The following is a 27105-nucleotide window of genomic DNA, read 5'->3' as shown; positions in this document are numbered from 1 at the left end:
GAATCAGTTAAAATACTCCCTTCTGCAAGAGACCTTTTCCTGTGTTTTTCTTCTGAGATAATCTTTTATTTACACATAGATACACATGTGTCTATATCTATAAAAAGAGAAAATCTAGATACATAGCTCTATATTCATATATATAAAATGTACATTTTTAATGTTGTTTCCTCCTTCTTTGAGGAAAGAGACCATACATTTGTCACCGCCCTGTAAGTTAACACCATACTAAAGAGAATTTTAATTCCACAAGGAGATGAGGGGGACTGAATTTTCCATGGTACTTTTAAGGATACTTCCTTTTTGTTAATATTATATGGTCTACAGTATCTCATATCCTTCCCATTCCAAGCTGGAACCACTAGATTAATACAGGATGAAAAATCATGGATGGGAAGGATCCACCTTGTTTCAGGGAATGGCCACATCTATGAAATCAAAGATTCATTTGAGTATTAATGAATTAAAATTTAGAGCATTTTTGATATTTAATAATAATTTATTGTTTCCTTTGCCATGTTCCTTATGTTTGAATAATTTAATTAAAAAATAGTTGTTGAGTAGCTATTATATGCAAAACATATAGCAGATGATAAAGAGGATACAAAGGAAGATTAAATAGACCTTACGGATACATTACTATATGCATCATTAGTGAGAATACCCACATTGCAATTCACAAATATTCACAAAGAATCAGTCATTTGAAAAATCCATGAAGGTTTCTTAATGCTTTTCATGTCAGGACCCTTTAGCAATGATGATCAACCAATCATTAATTAAATAATAATAAAATAAATTAATAGTCATAATGAAATTATTTTTAAAATGCCAGTCCCCACTTCTGGAACCCTGACTTACATAAAGCATCTAGCTTTGCATCCCAAATAGAATCTAGGGAGCCCATGACTCAGGGACTAATAGTTAATGGAACCCTAACACTACAATAGTGTAACAGTAATGTTGCTAGCCACTGTTGTGGGGGTGAAAGATCAACAACAAGAGCACACAGGAAGGCTGCCAGCCCAGTTTCTTTGATCTGTTTTTCTAAGGAAAGCAACCTCAAGGTGTTAACAATCTGTTTCATTAAACATACATATATCACTTACTTGGTTCAGGAGGAAAAGCCAGCACCCTGAACTTCAGAGCAAATACAAATAGAAATTACAAACAGAAAATATCAACAGATCAAACAACACAAACCAGTAGATAGGCTTCTAGCTTTCTGTCCAACTTCTCAGTACATAGTTAGCAGGGAAGCCCAACATCTGAGTTTTCTGAAGCCACGGGGCTCTTAACAATGGCTACCCTGAGTCTCCCCTAGTCAAATCACACAACACCCTTTCAGTGAGTGAGAGCCCCAAACAAAACACTAACCTCTGAGTTTATATACCCTTTTCAATGTCAAAGGGTGTCAAAACCATGTGACACTTCTTCAGGCATCACAACCATGTGACTCAAACCTATGTGGACTAGGCTTTCCTGTTTCTTAAGCAGGTCATCAAAGACTCCCGGATTTAATCAAAGAAACAAAGGCACTTGATTACTTCAGTGCTCCAAAAGGGAAAATAGCAAAAAAAGTCCCACCTTAATTACCAATACAAATAGTCAATGTTCTTTGAATGTTTGGTCAGAGTTTGCAAATTTATAACTCTCTGTAGATGGTGAAGTTTTAAAGTATTTGTCCCTTTCTCTTAATACTGACAAATATGTTCTCAGAATCACATCTATCAAGAAGAAAGGAAATTATGTGGTTTTCTTTTCTTGCCACACATTAATATTTTTAGTGTCTGCCTGTCTATTATTCTTTTAAGTAATATTGAAGCCTTCTTCCATCTGCTGAAAAATGATTTGTATCTTAATTAAAGTAGATCACACCTGTGCACATATTTGACTGCCCACACACCTCCTACCTACCTGTTCAGAGACTTGTCTTCCTTTCAAAGTTTAAAACTAGGGAACTATGGCATTTTTAATTAAAAGCACAAAAGAGTGACAACACAGGAGACTGTCTTGCATCATGCAAGCATTACAAAGTTTAATGTATATAAATAACAAGCAACAAAATGGGCTTGATTTTTATTTTATCTCTTATTCTCTTGCCCATTCTTCAGACAGAGAGAGAATGTGTGTTCATGTGTGCCCATGTATACACACATGTACATATTTGAAAGGGGGCAATAGGGGCTGGAAATAGGGAGTCAAGTAAAATGTGGAAGAACAAAGTGCCTGGCAAGCCCATGAAAAGGACAATATGTTTTAAATAATAAAGAACTGACTAAATGCTGGATTCTAAAGAAAATGAACATAGCACAGAATTTGGCCTCATGAAGATGGTGATGGTAACTCCCATTTTCATGTTACAAGGTATGCAAAGGAAAGTCAGAATGATAATAGGTAAATATATGAATATGCTTAAAGTTTTATAACAATCCTCTGTAATTTAACTCTTCTGATCTAGATATGGAAACTAAAACCCAGAGAAATCTTAGACACAGAGCTGGCAAGTTGGGATTGGAATCCTGTTCCCTTAATTCCAAGGCCAGTGCCTTCTCTGTTCTGCCAAACCATAAAAATTACAGGATCTCAGACTGTCCAAAGAAAAAGGGACTTTCATCTGATATCCTTCTATTGTAGACCATTTGCTAATAAATGTATTGAATTACAAATAAGAAAACTAGGGTCCATTTTATTTTCCGTGACTGGAGGAGGAAGAGGATAAGCATTATGTAGCACCAACTGTGTGCCAGATACTAAGTAGGTGCTTTTAACTTGGTTTGACTCCATCTCTTGTTTGGATGTGAACTCTTTCCCTACTGATAAGACCAGATAGGTCATTTCTTCCTTGTTCTCTATTTTTTTCATTTAACTGAAGAAAGAGAAACCTGGTTTCCAGAGAAATTTGGTGGCTTTGCCCCAATCTTGCCTCCTATTCCAACACTTTAATGGAAAGACACTATATGTCTTTCATGAAACAAGAACAATTTCCCGGGTCTTGTCCCCACTCAGGCTCTAGCATGAATCAGTTTGGATTAACCAGTTCTTGAGATCTCTTCTAACTCTAAATCTATGAGTCAATCTATTGTCCTTCCAGAGAGAATCTCTAATGTCTTCCAGAGAGGGGACCAAATTGAGGTTAAAGCCAGTCCTAAAGCCCATTAGAGGCAAAAGATCCAGGCCAGAACACTTGAACTTGATGGTACATATTGTGCTACTTCTCCTCTGATGGAAGTGGGAAGACTTAGAGCAACATGACCTTCTCAGTCCCTCTCTTCCTCCTTTCATTATACAGCAATTTCAGTTTTAAGATAGTCTGGTGCGTTAGATTCCCCCAAACCACAATATAGTGTGATTCCAATACTTGGATTATAAATTACACTCACCAGGCTCAATCCTAATGCTCCATGGGTCCCAAGCCAAGATCCTTCTTCAAAATCCATGACATACCTATAAGTGTGTGGCAAAATCAGACACATTCCCAACCAGGTGTTCCAATTCACTGTACCTCATTAAGTTGGCTCCACAGGGAGAGGGGCTGATCCTTCTGAGACCCTACTGCTCGTGATGCTGGGGAGAAAAGCTGTAGTGAATTGAGCAGCTGAAATCTTTTGTTCCCATCTGATCCTATCCAGATACAGCCCCTAAATCCTGGGCTTATTACTGATTCCTATCAGTTAATAGTGAAGCATAGATTTGGTTTTATATTTTTCTATCTGGAATTCAGACAGCCATTTATTGACATTGGTTTTGTTTTTTTTTTTCCTTCTAATTTCCCCCTCCGTTACCCCTAACAACCCTCACTTTTGTGAATCTTAGATTTGGGCCCGCAAATATTCTCTATGCAAGTGATCTCAGCTTTGAAGATCCATCAGGGATAGGTGATTTTGTCTGTGTATTCACTTTGCCTATATAGATCAAAACCCTCCCGGGCCTTTGTAGTCAGGTGTCTGTGACTAGAGAAAAAATCATCAGTACTAACTGAGCCTCTCTGAACATAGAAATGCTGGTCTTTCATACGACAAGGCTCACAAGCTATCTCCAGATCAGTATTCCACCTTGCTCGGTCCTGACATACATGTGTCCTACCAGCATGTTCTTCAAGAATCCAGTTACCTATGTGGCATAATGAAATGTTTCCTAGATCATAAAATTTTAAAACCTCCTGATGATCTATGAAATTTGTGTTACTCTTGTCTTACTCTTTCCACCTTTTTGGCCATTTAAAAATTCTTCTTTCTGTTACTTCTCTATCTATCAAGTGCTTGCCCGTAGTGAATAATACAGTGTGACTTTGGACTCTACTTTGACTTAAGCCTTCAGTTAGATTCCCTTGTTCTGCAGACAAGGTAGGAAACCAAGGAGTCAATTCCAGAACAGTTTATTTTTACAGAGAAGATATATGTATATGTATACACACATCTTTCCATATACGTAGACATATGTATAAGTATATATATATATATATATATATATATGCACATATATATGGAAAGAGACATGTATGTGCATATCTACACCTATGTCACTCATAATAATCATTATTTCATTACCTTTTTCCTTGATTTTCTTTTTTAAAAAAAATCTTTTATCACATAGCCTTTGGTTGTGATGTTGCCTTCTTTCCCACCTATGCCCCCCTATATATATCTATATCTATATCTATCTATATATATGTATGTATATGATGTGGAGAGAGAGTTTCCAAAGCACTTTACAAATATTACCTCATTTGATCTTTTTAACAACCCTGTGACATAGATGCTGTTATTATCCCCATTTTACAGAAGAGGGAAAAAAAGGTTATATGGTTAAGTGACTACCTCAGTTAATATCTGAGACTGGATTTGAACTCAAGTCTTCCTGGCCCCAGGTCAGGATGGTCAAAGCTTTATATAATTACCATTATTATTATTATTATTATTATTTTTACCATAGCCCTGTTTCCCTTTCACTGGCTCCTGTCTGTATTACTGGCCATTTTTTTTGCAAAGGAAAAGATAATGAACATTTTTGAGTCTTCTTACTTTTCTCCTAGGGAAGCTTACTTTTATTTAGTCCTTAATATTTCTTTTTAAAACAGGTCAAATTTTCATTGCAATAGATTCTTTTTTTTTAGTAGTGAAACTCTCTCTTTCTCTGTCTGTCTCTGTCTGTCTCTGTCTGTCTGTCTCTCTCTCTCTCTCTCTCTCTCTCTCTCTCTCTCTCTCTCTCACACACACACACACACACACACAAACTTTACTTATATCATAAAACCTCAGAGCTAAAAGAGCCTTAATCTAGGCCACTACTCTCACTTTATAGATGGAGATATTGAGGTTCAAATATGAGAAATGATGTTCTCAAAGTCACACAGATAGTTAATGGTAGAACTAGGGTAATAACTAACATTTATATAGTGTCTGCTATGAGTTAATCTCTTTGCTAAACTCTTTACAATTACATCTCCCTTAATTCTCAAAATAATTCCAGGAGGCAAGTTCTGTCATTATCCCCATGTTACAGTTGAGGAAACTGAGACAGGCAGAATTGAAATGACTCACCCAGGATCACACAGCTAATATGTATGTGAGGCAAGGTTGATTTGATTTGTACTTTAATTTAATCTTCCTACCTCCAGGCTTGCTGTTTTACTCAATGTGCCACCCAGCTGTTAGGAGCTAGGGGTAAACTCCTTTGTCCCATACTTCAGGAATCTCTCTATCACTCTGTACTGCAGATTGCCAGAAGCCCTGAAAACAATGTGTTTGTTAGTCTGTGTCTAACAAGCCTCCCTTTTGTTTCTTAGGACCCCCTTATATTCTTTAAATTTCTTGAGCATCCTCCAAAGTGTTAGTTATGCCTTTCAATATTTGCTGTATTAGAAAGGAAGACACCTTTGTATTATTACAAAACTATTTTTGACCTTGAGGACTCTCTGAAAGTGCCCCCAACATCCTCATTGAGAACCACTGCTGTGGAACATGCCCATCATGTGGCTGGCCTTCTGTTCATCGCGTGGCTCAGCACAATTTATGAGCAGAACTTTCTATACAGCTCATTGGTGTCGCTTAGGTTTCAGGTTGTATTGGATGCTTTGCACATGCCCTCTCTACAAGGTTGTGAAAGCTTCCCCATTATGAAAATTGCCTGGGTCAATTATTTCAGAATTATATGCACTCTGGAAGATTTTTAGCAGTCATTTTCCTCTCCCATGTGTGAAGACCTGGGCCTTGGATCCACTCTTCCTCAATGAATAGCGTAGTCCCACATAGCAAAAGAAAATTACATGGGGCAGGACTTGAAGCATTAGCATGGTAACATAGGGATTGGAGCTTCAGTGAACTCTGGCCATAAATATTTAATGTGATGAATTATAGCTAGACATTTGCATTTTCATACACTATTTTGGAGTAAAAAAGAATTGTTGAACAATGAGGACACTTTCCATAATGATGTTCAGTTTCAAAACGCAGACTTTTCAGCTCTGACAATGGAGTAGTTGTTTCATGAATTTCGAACATCACCTTGCCTTTATTTCTCAATCAATGACTCTTGACATCAGACTAAGATGATATGATCTGCTTGTATTTTTTTAAAAAGATGTACTAATTATTGCCCCTTTCATGGAATGGCATATATTATTTTTAATGCAAAACTTCTCTTCAAATGGTAAACAGAAATGCATATTCATTAGAAATAAACATGGAGAATTGTAGTGGAAAAACCCCACAGAATACCCAAGATTTGGAAGGTTTGTCAGTGGCCTGCAACTCCAAGTGACCCCCCCCCCCAAAAAAAAAGAATCCCACTGTAATATACTCTACCAGGTGTCATCCAGCCTTAATTCGAAGATCTCGAGTAGGGGGGTGGGGTCGGATTCTTCCCAAGACGATCAATTGTACTTTTATACAGCTCTTCTTGTTAGGAAGTTGTTTTTTTCCTCCTCAAAATAAACATAAATTCATCCCAGCAATTTCCAGTCATTCTCAATTCTATCATCTTGGGTTAAACAAAAGAAATTTAATCATTTTTTTAAATATATGCCAACCCTTCTTATAGTAAGGGACATTCCCTCCCTGCCACGCCCCCCCTCCCCCTGCCACAATTCTTTTCTAAGCTAAAAACATCTTGTTCTATTTCAACTCATCCTCTTTTTATGAACTCAAGGATGCTTTTCATCATCTTGGATACCTTTCTCTAGTCACTTTCCAGCTTGTCTATGTCCTTCCTAAACTGTAAAAATGGGAACTGAAAACAATACCCCAGATACATGCCCCAAGTTACCTTGAAACAGGATGAGGAGCTACTTGGAGATAGTTCAGAAGAACCATACATTCACACTACTGCTTTTTTAAGACAAAACTGACCTCGGTCACTGGTCACCAAACTCTGGGACTTTGCTCTAGCTGTCTCCTAACTTACAATGCCCTGTCCACTCATCTCCCCCTCTTGGTTTCCCTGGCTTCTTTCAAGTTTAATTAAAATTCCACCTACTGAAGCCATTCTTAATTCTAGTGCCTTTCTTCTCTTAATCATTTTGTAGTTATCCTGCACATAGCTTATTTGTATACGTACAGGGCAGCTAGGTAGAGCAATGAATAGAGCATAGGGCCTGGAGTCAAGAACTGAGTTCAAACCCAGCCTCAGACACTTACTGGCTGTGTGACTCTGGGCAAATTACTTAACCCATTTTGCCTCAGTTTCTTCATTTGTAAAATGACCTGGAGAAGGAAATGGCAAACCACTGGAATATCTTTGCCAAGAAAATCCCAAATAGGGTCATGAAAAGTAGGCCACAACTGTAACAACTGAACAGCAAATATATTTGTTTGACAGTTGTCTCCCTTGTTAGATTGTGAATTCCTTGATGGCAGGGACTGTCTTTTGCCTCTTTTTGTATTCCCAGCAATTAGCACAGTGCCTGGTAAATAGAATGTTTAAATAAATACATATTTGCTAACTAGTTAGTCCAGTCTCATCACTGTAAAGCTTAAGTATTTCTTCCTCTTTTGGTACATAAGGTGGCCATGTAAAGGGGCATTTCTCTCCAGCCCCCCTATTATTTTCACTGTAGGACATGAGTGCAAGGCTTCCGCTGGCAAGGTTACTGCATGGGGAGGGAGGGAGCATGTCCAGATGGGATAGAAATGTACTCTTTTCCACCATATGCTAGCCTCTCATCTGCACTAATTATTATCACTTAAGGATATATCTCATTGTTGCTTCTAAGCTTTGCAGAGATTGCAAATGTGGTGAACACCTTCTAAATCCATCTACCTAGGTCAAAGCTGTGGTCTTCAACCCCTAATTTGGGCTCTGGTTCTATTTATCTAGCCAGGGCCTAGGCATAGTCTTGTGACACGCTGCCATCCAAAGACCAATGTAGCTAATTTCAGAGAGACTCATCAATAATAAATTGGTCACCAGGTGATGAATATTTTTGACTGCAACAACTCATAAAATTATCGAATATTTAGATGGGTTATAATCTGTATAGGGCAACTAAGTGATGCAGTGAATAGAATGCCAGTTCTAAAGTCAGGAAGACTCATCTTCCAGGGTTCAAATCTGGCCTTTAGCTGTGGGACCCTTGGCAAGTCACTTTACCCTGTTTGCCTCAGTTTCCTCATCTGTAAAATGAGTTGGAGAAGGAAATGGAAAATTACTCCAGTATCTTTGCCAAGAAAACCTCAAATGGGGTCATGAAGAATCAGATATGACTGAATAACAACAAGCTATTATAAAGGTCTTCCCCACCTGTCTTTTTGTAAAACTAACTTTGTGATTTGAAACCTCCCTATTTAATCAGTGCTACTTTTTCTTTAGGATTCATTCCAATAATTCAACAAATATATGTTAAAATCCTGCTGTTAGATTAGTTTCTTATTCAAGGATCTTATGTTTTATGTACTGGAATATAAAAAATATAGACAATGATGCTCTTAGTAGATAGGGTTTTATTGAATTTTTTAATTCAGTCAAGTAGGAGTTGAGGTCCACTATAAAGAGAGAGGGATTGGGGATACTCCAATAGGGCTTTAGGAACAAACATTTAGAATGTCTTTGGAGACCGTGATAAATAATCATCTATTTGACTTTATCCAGAAATATTCAGGAGCATGTGAATGGAGAAAGCAAAGGGTAGTGTAGGGGCTGGGGTTTAACAAGAAATGAGTTGGCCACAGGATCATGAGGGCATAGTGCATAGTGGAATTGGTCAAGCATAGGATCAAGATTAATGACAATAACTCAAATGCATTGCAATGAAGAATCTTGGTTGCTGAGAGGAGATGATGAGACCCATTTATCTCCTGTCTAGGATAAAAGAATTCTGTGAGAGTGGAATGTTACATATGAAGTCAGACACGGTTTGTTAATTTTTCTTATTTTTTTTACAAGGGTAGGTTCTACCCTTGTAGGTTCTACAAGGGAATAGGGTGAATGGAGGCACGTGGGATGGAGTTTCAAAAGGAAAGGAAATTCATTAACAGTATAGGGGTTTCCAGGGAGTACAATGGAGCGAGAGAGGAGAAAAAGATATGGAGTAAGGCTAAGGTGAATAAGAGATAGCAGTGGAAAATATTTTCTAATTAAGCAGATGTCAAAGGGGTTAAGGAGAAAACCAGAGAACTTGCTCATCCAAACAAATCAATTGATTGGAGTCCCTCCCCTCAGGATTCTATGTTGGCTGAGTGGGGAGAGAGGGCAATGCAATGATATCAGATTACATAAACTTCTACAAACAGAAGAGATTGGGGTATAGGTGCTGGAAAGGACTTCTCTCTTGACATCCTTTTCAGGAAATAACTAGAGTACCAGTTTCCCATAAGATGGAAGTCACTCTAGAAGCTAGGCCTATAGTTTTATCTCAAGATGGTAGAAAAAGAGATGCTAACTGAAGACACCTTACAAAATGAGACAAGGATCAACAATGGATTGATGGTCCTATAGAGGTACTTATGACTAACTTAGGGTCACAAAACCAGTATGTGTCCTAGGTAGGAGGTGAAACCAGTTCTCATTGACTCTTAGATTGTATTTCTACCCATTATTCTGTGCTGCCTAGATAATGGAAATATTTTGTTAAAATAAGAAGGCAACTGATTGGCTTCCTCTGCTCATTGGCCATGCCAACATGAAATCTAGGGCTCTGCCCTTCGCACCCAAACCTCCATTTTCTTATGCCAAGGTCTTGAGGAATCCTAAGTTGTCTCTCTGCATGAAACTTTGCATCTTGACATTGGAGGTGTCTCCCTCTTCAAACTGAATCTGTCTTTTTTAAAAATTCATTTAAGGGCATCTTTCTCACTGCTTGATCTGGGGAAAGCACTGTGGGACTTGCTCCAGTGTATAAATTCCTTGTCATTGCTCTTCTTTCTAGGGCTTGAAAAATAGAAACACATCCATTGATTGAATTAGTAAAGGAAACAAAGCATTGTGACTTTTTCTTTATAAGCTGGCTTTCTTTTTCTTCTTCTAGCAACTCTTAATCTTTCCGTGTAAAAGTGAGCTTCCATAGCAGGAGAAAGGACTTGGCACCTTCTTTGTTTCCTGTCATGCTTCTGAGTTCCTGATAAACATCATTCTGTAGCAATGATATGGGCCACATAATGTGCTGCTGGAGATTAGAGCCTGATCCAATCTGCTTTTTCATTTTTAGCCTTTATTAGTTTCCCAATAACACTATATTGAAGTACCTCAAAAGAAAGTTATGTACAAATCAGGGAAATCTAGACTGACATCTATGAAATTTGTCTTCTCCCCAATCTCATGTAATTATTTGCACAAGTTACAAAGATCTTGAATCTATGTGAGAGTTTTGAAAAAGGTAAATGAGATTACTGAGAAAAGTTCTGACCAGATGCAAGAATTCATTCAGATAGATCGGTGATTCCCGTGGGACATTCCTATATTTTCCATTAATAGCAGGAGCTGCTATATACAGATAGACATATATACCTGCATGCATATACACATACAGGAAGACACACATATATACACATGCACACAAATAAATATAGATGTGTACATACCACATACATGTATATATGTACCTGCATGCATATTATGTATCATATATGTATAATTGACTCATGTGAATGTGTACATACATATGTTTTGTGTGACAATAAGCAAGTCACTTATTCTGTTAACATCTCTACAAGACTATTAGTCACTATCTTGATATGAATATATACATGCATACATACATACATACATGGATACATTCATGCATGCATACATACATACACACACAGTGGATATAGAATGCTGGACTTGGAATCAGGAAGACCTTCTAAATCCTGCTTCTGATACTTACCTTCTATGTGGTCCTGAGCAAGTGACTTCTCAGTAAAAGAGACTGGGTTCCCATAGTCATTTCTCATTCTTCCTCTGCTGTGGGAATTTACCAGGGAATCAATGAATTTGTGAATGTGGAGAATTCCTCATGTGAAATTCTGGGATACCTTCCATCAATGCTGATTGTGAACTCTCAGTGACCTGAGTCACAAAGAAATGATGCTACTTGACCACGCAGTTAATATGTGTCAAGTCAGAGTTTAAGCCAAGATCTTCCTGACTCCAAAGGGACTTGGAGGCTTTCTAGTTCAAACTTCTTCATGGAATGGAAACCGAGACCCAGTGTGCTCAAATGAATTACCCAAGGTCACAGAGAAGGGGAAGAGGGAGAGTCAGGTTTCAAAGCCAGATCCTTTGATTCTAATTTATGGCCTTTTTTCTTTTGGTCCCTTTCAGATCCATCACCTGGATGTTCTACTGACAATATCTTTTGATTCAATGAATTAATTCATGCTGTACATGTAGCAATGTGATTTCTTTCACATAAAGGGCAAACAGTTTTCTTTTTTATATAAATCATCTTTAGCAAGCAGGTATGTGGCTCAGTGGACAGAGTGCTAGACCTAGAGTCAGGAAAACAAGTTCAAATCTGTACGCAGATCTGGGCCAAGGCATATAGTCTCTATCTTCCTTAGCTACTTCAAATGAGGATATTTATACTTACCTCACAGTGCCATGAGGATCAAAGGAGATACTGTTTGAAGCTCTGCTTGGTTGGAACTCCAAGGAACATGATGCCCCATCCAGAATAAGCTGGTTACCTGAAATCCCATCTTCATTCTGTCAAACTTAGCTTTGGATGCTCAACATTTTCCAACTCCCTGAGTTTCCTCTTATCTCTGATTGGAGGGCTGGAGGGTAGAGTACTAAACTCTTCCCAAACATCCCATTTATAGAGGGCTAGATCTGGAATCTCCAGTTTGTTCTCCACTTTCCCACCCCACATCCCTTCCAGAACCCTTTTGTGTGTTGTCTTCTCCAATCAGATAGTATACTCCTTAAAGGCAGGGGCCATCTTTCTTTTTTTTCTTGTTTGTATACCCAGCACTTAGGAGAATGCCTGGCATATAGTAGGTATTTCCTAAATGTTTATTGGATTAAACTGAATAGTTGTAATGTTCTTTGCAAACCTTAAAGCACTCTATAAATGCTAGCAATTATTAAATGTCTTGTACATTTCAGTGCATGATGACTAGTCAATGTGGTATAGTGAAAATACTATTGTACCAGGAGTCAAGAGACCATGGGCATTGAATTTTTTTGGCTCTGACACTAAATAGCTGTAACAGACTAAGGTAAATCACTCAGTTTCCTCATTTGTAAAATAAAGGAGTTAGACTAAATGATCTCTGTCATTTCCATCATAGATATTCTATAGTCCCACAGGTAAAATATTCATCTTATCAAACAGTCCCATCATAATGTCTAAGCCATCCTTATAATGCTGTCTTTTCTATGCAATTAATCAATTGTAATTGCCTTTTATCATTTCCATTTTTCAGTGGTTAGAATAAAATGGAGAAACTTTGATCCCGCTGATTAAATCTATAGGGACATAGAGGATAAATTTCAGAGGAATCATTTGCATCAGGCAATGAGCACAAGTGCTGGTCATCTCCCAGAGCTGAGGCCATTTTGATCCCTATTGTGTGGTGGACAATTAGAACACAACTTGTGTAACTAAGGGATCCCTGTGTGAGACTAGAAAATTTCAAGTGGTAGCTGCAGTTACAAATCACAAACATAAAAGCCTCTTACCTAAAGCATCGAGCTGTTTGTAGAGGTAATTGACTGACGTGGCAAATGAATCCTTTTGGATGTTGGAAACTGGAGCAGAATTTCATGAAACCTCTCTCTGTTTATTCAGGATTGTTTGGTTATGTTAACAAATAATGAAGGATTCTCTTTCCACAGCAGCCATCTCTGCCTTTGGTTTCTTGATTAACATGGCAATTGCAAGGGTTCCTGGCTTTCCATAAGTATAAATTGTGATGTGAATTTCAAGATGTTAAATGGAAAAGGATCTATCTTGACTGCATTGAAAGACAGATAACACCACTAGGCCTTAAGATGAATGTAGAAAGAAAGTACATCTATTGGATACAATTGCCATTTTAAGAAAAAAAATGATCTGCATGATTTTAAAATTTGTTATTTTCAAGGAATTCTGTAATTGTTTCCGCAATTCTTATTTAAGAAAGTTATTATTACTTAATAGTAGAATTGTTTTTGGAGAAGTGTGAAAAAATTGTCACAATATAGATTTCAACCATCCTGTACATTCCTCTGAATAAACTTCTTTTAAATTGTAATGTGCCACATCAAATATATTATTCCTGTCTATATATTTCCATTTTTGTCTATTAAGAGGTATTTTGAATATTTTAATGTTCATTTTGAGTGGAAAGATTTTCTTAGGAAAACGTGCTATCAAACATACATGTCACCTGATTTATTCTGCAGATAAAAATTCCAACGTCCTACTCTCAAAGATTTTAAATAACTGCTCTTCATTTAGAAATTAATGATAAGAATAATAACAATAATAACTTAGTTTGTATAACATTTGGAATCCTTTGGTTTAACTTTCTCTAAGGATACTTGCCAAACTTCACAGAATGCTAACCTTGGGGATATGAGAATTAAAAAAAAAAGAGCAAAAGAGCTATTTTTTTCTGTACTATATTTAGGACTTATTTTGTTAGACTTGATACCTAGGTGACAAGCCTATGGCATGCAGAGGAAAGCAATTAAATTAGAACAAAGAAAATAACTAACAGTGGGTTAACCTCTTTTGAGTCTCATATATAAGGACTGTCTGAAATTCCAGTAATAATTATGGAACAATTGTTGCTTCAAAACTTTTTTTCTTTCTCCCTCCCTCCCTCCCTCCCTTCCTTCCTCCCTTCTTTCCTTCCTTCCTTCCTTCCTTCCTTCCTTCCTTCCTTCCTTCCTTCCTTCCTTCTTTCCTTTCTTTCTTTCTTTCTTTCTTTTTCTCTCTTCCTTCCTTCTTTCCTTTCTTTCTTTTTTTTCTTTCTTTCTTTCTTTTTCTCTCTTTCTTCCTTCCTTGCTTTCTTTTTTTCTTTCTTTCTTTCTTTCTTTCTTTCTTTCTTTCTTTCTCTTTCTTTCTTTCTTTCTTTCTTTCTTTCTTTCTTTCTTTCTTTCTTTCTTTCTTTCTTTCTTCCTTTCCCTTTCTTTCTTTCTTTCTTTCTTTCTTTCTTTCTTTCTTTCTTTCTTTCTTTCTTTCTTTCTTTCCTTCTTCCTTCCTTCCTTCCTTCCTTCCTTCCTTCCTTCCTTCCTTTCTTTCTTTCTTTGCCAAACATCCAATCAAGTACGGGATCTGGGGAAGGAGGGAGGGAGGAATAATTACTTTGAAAAATATATAATTATGTAAACTGTGTATCTAATGAGTGCTAAAATTTAATAACTATACTATATTTAATAAATATTGTATATCTATAATATAATGTGATGTGACATATTTAATAAATATGACAATAATACTAAATAAAACAATAGCAGCAATAATAAGGGTGGAAATAATAACCAATACCCCAAAGACCTATTGAGAATCTGGAAGATGAGATAGAGGATCATAGACTGCTTGTTGGGCTTAGAGGGAGAAGAATTTAAAAACTATACTTTTTCTTTGAAACAATAAATGCCATAGAAAAAACTGTGATGTCCTTTTCTGGTGCTCTTAACATTTTATTTGGCTTATAGTCGTGAAAGAGATGAAGATTTGTTAATAAGCTCACAATTCAGAATGAAATTTAAGAGGTTACACAATAGACATGAAACCATAGAGTGGGTTAAAAGGTACCATTGGGTCTAATCTCCCTGTTTTATAGATGATTATTTGAGATCCAGAGAGATTACGACTTGCCTACAGTCACATAACTAGGTGGTAGTAATAACGTGATTTTGTAAAATCACCAAAAGACATTGGAACAGGTATACTAAATTTTATTTTATTAACAAGCCAAAATTAACTTCTAAGAAAATTTCAAAGTAATTGATTCCTCAGATCTATATTTTCAATTGTGTAGACTGAAACACACTTCCTATGCCACACCAGGACTGACTGTGTCTCAAAAAATAAATTGAAATGAAAGAATGATTTAATTAGCTTACATAGAGGACAACTCTTTCTGTCTCCTTTGCTAGGCTTCTTTCATACCACCTGCCCAGCACAGGGACCAAGAGACCAAACACTTCTTAAAGAGGCCTATTCACTGAGTGGGCATTTCCTCACTCTAAGTGAGTATATGAAAAGGCCTTAGCCTAAAAGGGCCAGGGTCTCCCATTGCATCCTGGGTCATCTGATGAATATCTGGTCACTGGACCCAGATGGCTCTGGAGGAGAAAGTGAGACTGGTGACCTTGCACAGCCCTCCCTCACTCAAATCAAAGTCAATTGCAGGTCATGTCATCATTTCCTTAATGCCATGGTCCTCTTCAAAGATGAAGGACAAACACAGCAATGGCACACATTGGAAGAGCCCAGGGTATAGACTCATCTCCATACATGTTCCATGGAAACTGCTCCAATCCAACCAACCATTAGATTCTAAGAGTTCTCAGGTTTAATTAGTGTCTCACCCCCAATAGATATTGCACCTTTAGACATTAAGCCTCAAATATTTAGATTGTTTTTTTAATGGTTATTGGTTGGTTAGATAGATAGATAGAACATTAATTAAAATTCCAGACACTGTGCCAAGCATGATAAAAATATAAGGAAATAAGAAAACCCCTATTCCCCAAAACTTTACATTCTAATGGGAGGAAGAGCAAAGAAAAAAAAAAAACTGAGCAGGGAGCTAGAAAGGGGAGGAGAAAGTAACTGCTGAGTCTAAGGCTACTGATAAGGAGGTAGTAAAACCTGGTGAGTGAGTCCAGCCAGGAGTGAAGTGTGCTTGACTGAGACACTCTCATGAACTAGTGATTAGGCCAGAAACATCGATCAAAATATCAGGATTTAGAACAGAGGTATGGAGGCATATGGTGGGGGATGTGGGGTAAAGGCCATTGATGAGGAATTAGAGAAAATTTCCATGTTTAGGAAAATGTTGATTCTCTTATTCTAAAGGCAAGATTGCATTTGGAAAATACTTCACCCAATAATCACCAAAAAGTCATCTAAGATAAGTTCAGATTCAACCATGTCATTTCCCCCACCAAAAACAAAATGGAAATCTTCCCCAACCTTTCCTTCACCCCTCAAAAAAACGTGATGCTAAAAATATGATGATTTTTATCTTTAGGGAAACCATATTCTAAGGTCAAATTATTTTTATAGTATTTTATTGATCCTACTTATTTTATTTTGTGAAACTATCCCATTATCATGTAACATAAATTCTGTTTATCTCATAGAACCAACAGATGAGGTGAAGATCAGAAGCCACAGTACAGAACCACTACCAAAGCTGGAAAACAAAGAGAGAGGCCATCACAGGGCATCTTCCTCTAGAGAGCCAATAAAAGCTCAGGAATGGGATGGAACACCAGGACCACCAGTAACATCCAGTAGACTGGGAAGATCCTCTGTTAGTCCAACCTTATTAGCAGGAAACAGCAGTTCAGGTAAAATGTAATAATTAACTTTACTAATTTAACTTTTTGAAATTGATTATTGTGTTCTCACGAGCTGGTTTTACAAAATGGCAGGTTCAGAGATCAATCTCAAAATTCTCTGGCTTAATTCAAAGAAAGAACAGATTTATCCATTCACCTTTCTTCAATGTAGCTACTATGGGAGTGGGGTGAGGAGCAGAAGGTGGGGTGTGAAATAATGATTTCTTTGATTTGAAGGATCCTTTAATCAGTGATTTAGCTTCCCTCCACTAATGCAAATCTCACAATCACCTGCTGTCTGAGTTCCTGAGAGATTTCATCATTTCCCCATGGTGATAGAGCTAGTATGTACCAGAGATTGTCCATCAATCCAGATGTTCCTTACTTAAAGATCAGGCCTATAACAAGTAGTCACTCTTCGTCTTACATAGTTACATATGAAATCATTGCACTGGCCTGTTTGATAACTTATCTTACTGGATTCTATTATTATTATTTTAAGAGACCTAGAGAAGGACCCTAGAAGAGGTAATATGAATCCATTATGGAGTACTTATAGGTAACACAGGTGAGTGGCAGTGTTCAATTCTACTTATCGATGTAATATTTTAATGTGACAAATAATCTACTTAAAAACATTGGAAGTTGAAATTTAAGACTGGGAAATAGAATTGTGGAATTTTCTGACTCTGAATTCTTTGTCCTCCCATTGTACCACATTGCTTCTCTTCCATATCTGAACTCTGCCCAAATCTGCTGGCATAGCCTTTGAAAACTTAGAGTCTCTTCTATGCCACAATAAGGTGGAGAAATACGATCACAACATCTAAGATATGTGTGTGTGTGTGTGTGTATGTGATGTTGTATTATATATGTCATCTTGCCTAATTATAGTTGCCCACTTCCAAATGGATATGAAATGATATAGGAGATTAAACATAAGCAAAATAGGACTGTTAGGGATAGAAACAGAATGGAGACACATCAAAGATAAGAGAAAGTGTGGTTGTAATCAGGCTTCTGATATTAACTGAATACTAAAATTGTATACTGAATTTGGCTCCTCATTTCCTGGGAACTAAAAAAAGCTCTTAAATAAATCATAATTAGATTACCCATTCTCAAATTTAAACTCCCAATGCTGTTAAACTGATGCTTGGTCATATTAAAATATTTAATCAATAAATACAATTGAACAGGAATATAAAGACATCATATGTTTTCTTTGAAGTGATGAAAATAACATGCCAGACCCATGTAGAGTTAGCAATGAAAGTAAACCACAATTAAGCAAAAATACTCTCTGCTGCTTTCAGGTTTCTTCTCCTTCAGGCTGACAAAGCTCTGAAGAAATGATCAGTCTCTTAATGTTCTTTTTAAGTGAGATACTCATTTTTAGAAGCAATTAATGTGATTTCATTCTATGATTCCCCTTGACTGTGATAGAGGGTTGAGCTGAGTGACTCTTCACATCTATTGAAAAGATGTTTGGGGAAGTACCCATGCAAGCATTTTCTTAGGCTGACTTAATGAAACTCGAGGTATTTGCCTTCTTCAGAATTTCAGAAGATATTATTGATGGTCATCTTTCCTTTTGATATCATTGATGGGTATCCCCTAGCAGATGGATAGATGAATTTCTGTGCCACTTCAAAATCCCAAAACTTCACAGCCCATCCATTGTGGTGAGCTTCTCACTTAGTTAATATGGTCCCTGGGCAAGTATTCAAGTAGCTTTTACTTGAAACCTTGTCTGTTTGTGCAAATCTATGAGAACTTGTACTTCACTAACACAGTCTTTGAGAAGTTGGGGTCTCCACTACTCCATAAACAATGATTGGGACCTGAGTTCAAGTCAAGCTTCAGACATGTATTAGCCATGTGACCTAGAACAGTCACTTAACCTCTGTTCCCCTTAACCCAATGAAGAAAGAATGGCAAACCACTCCAACATCTTTGCCAAGAAACCCTTTGGACAGAATTGGTTGTTATGGTCATGAGGAGTTGGACACCACTGAATGATTGAACAACAACATCCAATCTGATAGACTAAGTGATCCAAATGACCTCTTGGGTAAAGAGCATCTTGATGGGTTTGGCAGAAATAAATAAGGGTCTTAAAGTCCTTAGAGTAAACACACTGGGACAAGGAACTTATGGCTAAGTGGTAGGGGAGGATTTCCTGTATGCTTTATTTTTTCATGAGTCAAAATTTTTTCATTTGTCTCCTATGTGCAAGGAAGGCATTGAGCTAGACAGTGGAGATGATCAAAGATGATGAAAAATATGTAATTACAAAATTGGGTGATCTAGTGAAAAAAATCACTGAATTTCAAGTCAGAGAACCTGGGTTAAGATATCAACTTCACCCCTTTGGCAGGCCATTTAGGGCCTCAATTTGCTGAAAAGATGGAAATGGATTAAATGATCTTATCTAAGTTTCTTTCAGGTATAAATCCTGTTATTCTACGAGGATGAAATTGACTTTGACACTATTCTTCATATATGTAAAAAACATGTATATCTATTTAAGGGATTATACTAGCACTAGAGATAGAAGATAAAGTGATGGAATAAAAAGAAAATTGGATTTGGAGCCAGATGACCTGGGTCCAAATCCCAGTTGCTGCTATTATTACTTTAACTGTCTCACCTTAAACTAGTTGCTTAGCCTCTCGATTTGGGTTGGACAGAATCATAGCTCTAAAGCAAGAAGTGACTTCAAAGGCATTCTAATCTGTCTCATACAAGTTAGTGAACTGAGGCATATAGAGGATAAACAACTTTCCAAGGTCACAGAGGTAGTAAATAGCAGCGCTGGAATTCAAAATATATGATTCTCAGCTTTGTACTCATTCCATTGCTCCACACTGTGTCCTATGACGTCCAAATTTCTTCTAGATCTAAATTTATGTTGCTATACCACAATTTTGTAATATGAGGACTTATTGTCCCATTTTATAAACAAAAGTCCACATTTGTTAGCAAGATAGGGTTTGTATTTGCAAGCATTTTATATTTTGCTAAATAGTTAGAAATGTGCCCATAAATAGATCAAATATTATTAATATTTATGGATGTTCTTACAGTAAATTCAAAGGAAAATATACTATAATTGAAGAAGTGAGAATTTAGATGAGAACTTATCACCTTCTTTTTTGACATACTGTTTAAACAATCTATTCTTTTCCTCATGTTCCCATCTCTCTACTAGTTCTTTTTGTCCTATTTGTAAGACTAATTCTCCCATGATGTTGAAATTGCAGATAAAAATCACTCTTTTAAGAGAAAGGAATGAATGTAAATTTTTGAGGGGAACAGTTATTTGGGTTCTTTTTCATTATAGTCCCATTATCTTGCTCAAATGTTTCAGACAAAAATAATTCCATTGTATTGAATTGAGTTACAAGAACAAAGAATGGGGCTAGATTTTTTTTTATCATTTGGATTTATTTGGAGAAGTGATCTTTCTAGAGAAATATAATTTAATAATTTCCTATAAAGGCAGAATTCTTGGAAACTCAAGAGTTCCACTGTTGACACAAAATATTCCTAATGTATCATTTGCCTATAGGTACCTATCATCATACGAGGCATTATTACTTCATGAAATCTTTAAAATCATAGTAAGATGAAAATTGTAAGACAATTAGAATGGCCACATTTATCCTTATTCCCCACACATATTTTGAAAAGGAAATCAGGAAAATAATTTTTCTTAAATATAAATGAATTGACTGAAAGCTGTATGTTGAGAGCCTATTGTGTGTCCAGTCCTAAGCTGTATTACATTGTGAAATGTTAAAAGGTAATAATAATCTCATTGATATAGAATTTTAACCTTTAAAAAGAATTTGATTCATAAAGATGAGATAGGCTTTAAGTATTATCATTCACAATTTATAGAAGTACTACCTGAACCTCAGAGGTGTTAAGTAACTTGGGTATGGTAATGATGCCACTATGTGTCAGAGTCTAGACTTGAACTCTCATCCCCAGATGCAATGATCTGAGTTTCTTTTTTTTCCCCATTAGACCATGCCTATCCAAAAAAGTATAAAACATAATACTTGTCTCCCACTTCTTGTGTGTTTCCTTGAAACATATATTAGATAATGGTTTGAAGAAAGTCAGTAGGCATATGCTTTGTTATTGCCAGTGTAGACAACAATTTGTATCCAGTTGTTTGCCATTGGCTAAAGTAGATATAGGGAGAATGAGTCAACATTGCCCAGTTCACACTCTCTCATGTTCTTCTTGAACTCTGACTCATTTCCACTTGCCCCCATTCAATTCTAACCTTTGGATAAGACACTCAAACAGCAATGTGTTAAGTCCTCATTTACAAGTGGTGCTTAAATCAGATTTTAAACTTGAAAGTAAAATATAAATGTTAGATTTATAATACATTAACTTTGCAAATCTTTCCACAAAAATATCTTAGTATCCCCAGATTGATACCTTGGATGAGAAATTTCCTTACTTAAGGTACTTCTCAGTAGTTTTTCCAATAGATTCATCACTTTGTCGCTGAGGTCATTGTAGTTTTGTGTGAGTTTTCTTTAGTAACTAAAGATGATGATTTAAAAGATTATCCTGAGAGTGAGGATGAAACAGGATCCAGATCTTTGTATAATTAATTCTTTCTTTCTTCCTATGAAGACTCTGGAAGGGTGGCATAATTCAAATTAATATGGCATAAAATCTTATAATTATCCAATCAGCAAAGGCACTGAGTCAAGAAGAGCATGTGTGGACAATAGTAGAGAGATAATCCTAACTGAAAGATGAATGTTGGGAAGTCTAGGGATATGAATTTAAGTAGGGGAGTCCAGATTATGAAAGACCTTGGGATATAAGCAATGTATTATTTAAAGATAAGCAAATGTTTATGTATGTGTGTATAATTCACATGTAGTATGCACAAAAATATACCTACTCTATGTTGATGAGTTTGTCAGACTATAAACATACATGTGCATATGTAGTGATATTCTCAATTTACTCTCCTGACCCATTACCAGGTCCTCACATTTCTGCTGTTTACATCTGCTCCTCAGATATAAAAAGCATGTTCCTGATGGGCAGTGGGGTTTCTAATACTATCAACTGGAGCTCCCTTTCTGGTATATCTAAAATTCTTCCTAGTGATAAACACCCCATGATAAGTTAACTAACTGATATTGTCTTAATATATTATTGATTGATGACATTTGGGATATTCAAATGTATGTATACTGAAGAAGATACAGAATGAACAGAATTACAAACATATTGTCTCAAAGTGGAAAAGATTTTCCCCTCTACCATCTAAATCCCTTTGGAGAATAGGCTCAACTTAAAAGGGATTGCTATTAATTTACCTCTTCAAATTCCTTTCTTTGCATGTTATAGCCTTTGGATGATTTGCCCCCTTGTGGCAGGACATTGCACCTGAGCTGCTTGGTCTCTCCTCTAGTAGGCTGGATCTGCTAGGTTATTCCTAGAAGCTGGGTCCTTGATTGGGCTTACCTTCCAGCTTACTTTGGTATGGATTCCAGTTACTGGACCTCTGGAGACTATTCTAACCTTTTGAATATCATAAGACCATGACCTACTCTGTTCTATCTCCTATACACAGTGATCTTGAAAATAAAAAAAGCAATTATTTATTCATATACTTATTTATTTCCTCATATTCTGGTCTTTTTATTTATAAAAGTGATACCAGTGACTGGCCATCAGTAAGTCAGAGCCTTTGGGTTGTCTTGCCTATCGGGGTGATGGATTTCATACATCACAGAATCCCAGAATTGGAAGGGAACTTGAAGTCCGTTTACTTCAACCCATACTTGAACAAGAATCCTCTCCATAAAATTTTTTTTAAAAGCAGTCATCCACCTTTTAGTTAAATATCTTTTCAAGTATACTGTATGTATGTGTATACATGTGTACATATTATATATATACATACATGCATACATACATGTTTATATATATATATATATATATATATATATATATATATATATATATATATATATATATATATATATATATATATACCTAAGTACGTATGTACTTAGGTATATGTGTATGTATGTGAGTGTGGTCTCAACTCAAATAACTTTCATATACCACATAAAATGGATATATCCATTTCCATAGCAGAACACAAAAAGAAGGTTGTACGCGAAATTGTAAATCTCTTATATAGCTTGTTCCCCTTTCACATATATGATAAATACAAAATATAGCTTTCAAATATGTTCTGCTTATATGTAATTCTCTCAAATATGTTGGTCTTTCTGCTTTTCTATTCGGAGCATTTTTTAAAAATGCAGAAGAATACCTCTCAGGGCAGCTCAATCCACTTTTGGATAACTCTAACTATTGCATTTTTTCCCCCATTTCATTGAGATGAAATCTTGCTCTCTGTAGCTTCTATTCCTTGATCCTAGATTTATCAACAGGAATCAAGCAATTGATTGATTATCAGGCTCTCATTAAAGCATCTACTGTGTTCCAAGAACTATTTTAGGTCCTGGGGATTTGAGAACAAAAATGGAATCCTCTCATCTTGCAAGGAATTTCTCTGGCTGAACAATTCTGTTTTCTCTCCCACAAGATAACCCTTCAAAGCATTAAAAAAAAACATTCAATCTCTTCACCATTCTGGTTTTCTTTCTCTGCTTGATCTGTGGTATGTCCTCCCTAAAATGCAGTCCCCAGAATCAGATCACTATACTTCAAACATAGTCTGATCAGAGTATTACAAGATGATAATGTTCTTACTTTGAGACACTTTGCCTCTCTAAAATCAATCTAAGATTTTCACTGATCCATGTTTGCTTACCATGTGACTAACATCATACTTCTATCAAAGTGGTTGGTGGTTTTCTTGGTGCTGTCTGGTGACTAAAACCTGAACAGCTAATGTCTAACAGGGAGATTTAATTCATGACTTGGGCCGAATCTGCACAATGCTCTAACCTATTATGCTAACTAACCAAGAGAACAAACAAAAACACATAAAAATAACCAAAGAAAAATCCTTGTGTATCTTGGGGTGAGGCAAAGAATGGCAGAGTAGCATGATGGCAATGAGTTGGGCAGGTCCCTCTGCCTGTTTCTGACTTGGTTTCCTTTTCTACCCAAGGAGGGGAATTAGATCTTTAAGGTGCCATCCAGTTCCAACATTTTCTACAATCTTTTGATCAACTGACTTTAATATACTTTGTGCAAAAGTGGTCAGTCTGTCAACAGGTATGTATTAAGTGCCTTTGTGTCTAGCACTGTTTCAGATGTTTAGTTGTTCTTCATTTTTGAAGAGGACCAAAATGACATCACTATGTTGGAATCAACATACAGTGTCTGATTGTGGCTAATCAGACCAGTATTACCTTGGAAGGCTCTACCTTGGGTGCTTCAGTTATGAAGAAAGGCAAAAGACAGCTCTGTACTCAAGCACCTCATGGTCTAATGGAATGAGAAGATGGAGTGTTTTGTGAGAAGAACAGCGAGGATTATTGTGCCTTTTGGTCACACAATCAGTCAATTGAGAATTAGGAGGGGGCCAGACTATCCAGATCTCTGAAGCCAGACAGAGGATATTATAGTTGATTTTGGAGGTGATAGGGAGCCAATAGAGTTTATTGTCTAGAGGGATATTGGAAGCCTAGAATGAGCCCAAGGTACTGGAGGATTATTAACATCTTTTCTAGATGTAATATTTTATGACTGATTAGGGAGGACACAGGTTTAATAATTCTGATTTATGCTAGTTCGACAACCATGTAACAATATTTTAAAACATCAAATAATAATTCCCTCTAGGCTCACAGAATCGATAATTACATTCATGTGTGTGGACATGAGAGAAGGATCCATCATGTAATAAATCTCATTTATGTATTTATGCCAGTGTACTTTCTACTCCATGATGTTGCTGCACTGGGGTCAATAACTTCCCTACCTGTGGCATCTCTGGGTTCTTGCACTACTCCTCTTTCTCAGGATCGCTGAAAGCCAACTAGTTCATTCCATATCTTAATAGCAATGCCATCTATGGCATACCCTTTACCTGAGAACCTACAAAGACGTAGACCAAGACCAGTCATGCCACCATTGGGCACGGCTCTAATAGTTAGGAAGATTTCCCCAATATCAGGCCTAAATTTACCTCTTTGTCTCTTCTGTTTCTTCCTTCTATTTCAGTTCTTTGGCCAGATACAACAACTCTTTGCATATAATGGCTCTTTAGATTCTTGAAGACAGATTTTTAGTGATTATCTATCTATTTATCTGTCTACCTATCTGTATACACACATGCACACAAACGTACACACATTATATATTTATATGTATATGTAGATACACATTTTTATGTTTACACACATGCACACATGTGTCTGTATAGACAGTACTTTCCAAACCCTATATTGCTATATAAATACTATTGTTGAATTTAATGAATAATAAAATACATGTATTATATGTAAATATGATAAATATAAAATTGTTATCATCACAAGATGGGATTGTCACATGGCAAAAGTGAGGAATAACAAGAGGACTGTCAAAGTCCTTCACTAGTTGGGATAAAGTAGGGAAGTCCTCCACACTTTGAGAAGGTGCTAGTGAAATTTTGTGAAGACAAGGGGGAAAGTTCCACAGCTTGCCAGACATGGATGGATTGATTGTAAGCTGCATTACTGAAAGGAACTCTCAAATTGATTAAGATCACAGAGCCATATGCATACTGTGATTATTCTCTTGTCTTCTCAAGTTTTCTGTTCTCAAGGCTAATTATGAACTCATTCTCCAACTGATCTTCATAAGACATAATTTCTCAATGATGATCTCAAAGCCTTTTACCATCCTGATTACCGTCTCTGAATACTCTCCACTTTATCAATGGCTTTTTTTCTTGACTGTACTCTCTGTTCTTGTCCTCAGCTTGTCTCTAAGTCAAGCCTCCACAAGCTTCCACAGGGCCTACGGATTTCAGATTCTGCCTCCCCTAGGCTATCATTACTAAACAACTCATTGCTTCATATCTTGCAATCTAACAGACCATAGAGCAGAAGACAATTTGCTATAACCTACTCTTCTTTCTAGTTCTAAGACAGTGATTATTTGGTTCATCAGGGAACATTTTCTGCATTCTGCTGCTGGGTTCTGCCATCTGCTTTTACCCTCAGGTATTAAATGAAGAACTCTCTTATTTCAATGTACAATCAAAAGCATGAAACTTTCCCATTCTGAATTGGTTGTTATACAACACTAAATTATTTATTTTCCTAATATTTTCACTCCTTTCTTTGTATGTGACATTCACATAACTGAGGGTCAAATATAACTGATTTTGTCAATTTAGTTATATATTTATTTCAATACTTTGGGTAAAGAGTATATAAATGAATTTACTGAGGAAAATTTAAAGCCATATTATTCATTCATTCAAAAAATTCATTCATTCATTCAACGAACTCTGTACAATGTAGTATCAAGCAATACACAGATGATTAAGACATGGTCCCTTTCTGACCTCCAGGAACTTGCAAAGTATTTGTAGCAGTACTAGTAGTTAATAAAGATGGGAAGAATGAGGTACAAATCATGATTACAAATACATAAAACAATACTTATATCTATAAAGCATTTCATGCTCTATTTAATCTAGTTTTTAAAGGATTTTCAAGAATATTTTTTCATCTGATCCTCAGAGCCACCTTGCAAGGTAGACAAGGCAGATATTAGAATCCTTTTATAGACAAGAAAAATGAGGTTCACTAGGGTCATATAGCTACCAGGTCTTAGAGCTAGAATGAGAAAGAAGTCATGGTGTCTGACTCTTAGGCAGTTCATTTCACAGAAACAAATAGCTTTTCCAAGTAACTGGAGATTGTTCCCCATTCCTGAGGAGGGCACTCCGTTTTTGCCTGTCATTGGTAGAACAAATATCTTGAACCAGATTTCCCATTAGAGTGTAAGCTCTTTGATTAATATACACTTACTGACTTAGTCCACGTGGACGTTGAACCCATTAGCACAGTTTCTAGCCAACTGAGGTAAACAGTCAAAATTTCCAATTATTCCAGGGTTTATTATGCAATAAAGTGCTTCATTACCCTGAAAACTGCTAGAGAGAAAGATGTTCCACATTTGGTTGCAAATTCCTTATAGTATAGCATTAGTTAG

General features: G+C 36.5%; 1 protein-coding gene across 1 annotated transcript in view; it reads left to right on the top strand.

Annotated features, from left to right (window-relative positions):
* Window positions 1–27105, top strand: part of NYAP2 (neuronal tyrosine-phosphorylated phosphoinositide-3-kinase adaptor 2) — a 161088-nt gene that overhangs the window by 60782 nt on the left and 73201 nt on the right. The window contains exon 3 of the mRNA XM_036755707.1: window positions 16723–16932. Within this exon, the coding sequence (XP_036611602.1) occupies window positions 16723–16932 (210 nt within the window). The remainder of the gene's footprint in view (window positions 1–16722; window positions 16933–27105) is intronic.

This window comes from Trichosurus vulpecula, chromosome 4 (assembly GCF_011100635.1).
Source record: "Trichosurus vulpecula isolate mTriVul1 chromosome 4, mTriVul1.pri, whole genome shotgun sequence".
Taxonomy (NCBI): Eukaryota; Metazoa; Chordata; class Mammalia; order Diprotodontia; family Phalangeridae; genus Trichosurus; species Trichosurus vulpecula.
This window is presented reverse-complemented; position numbering and strand designations above follow the sequence as displayed.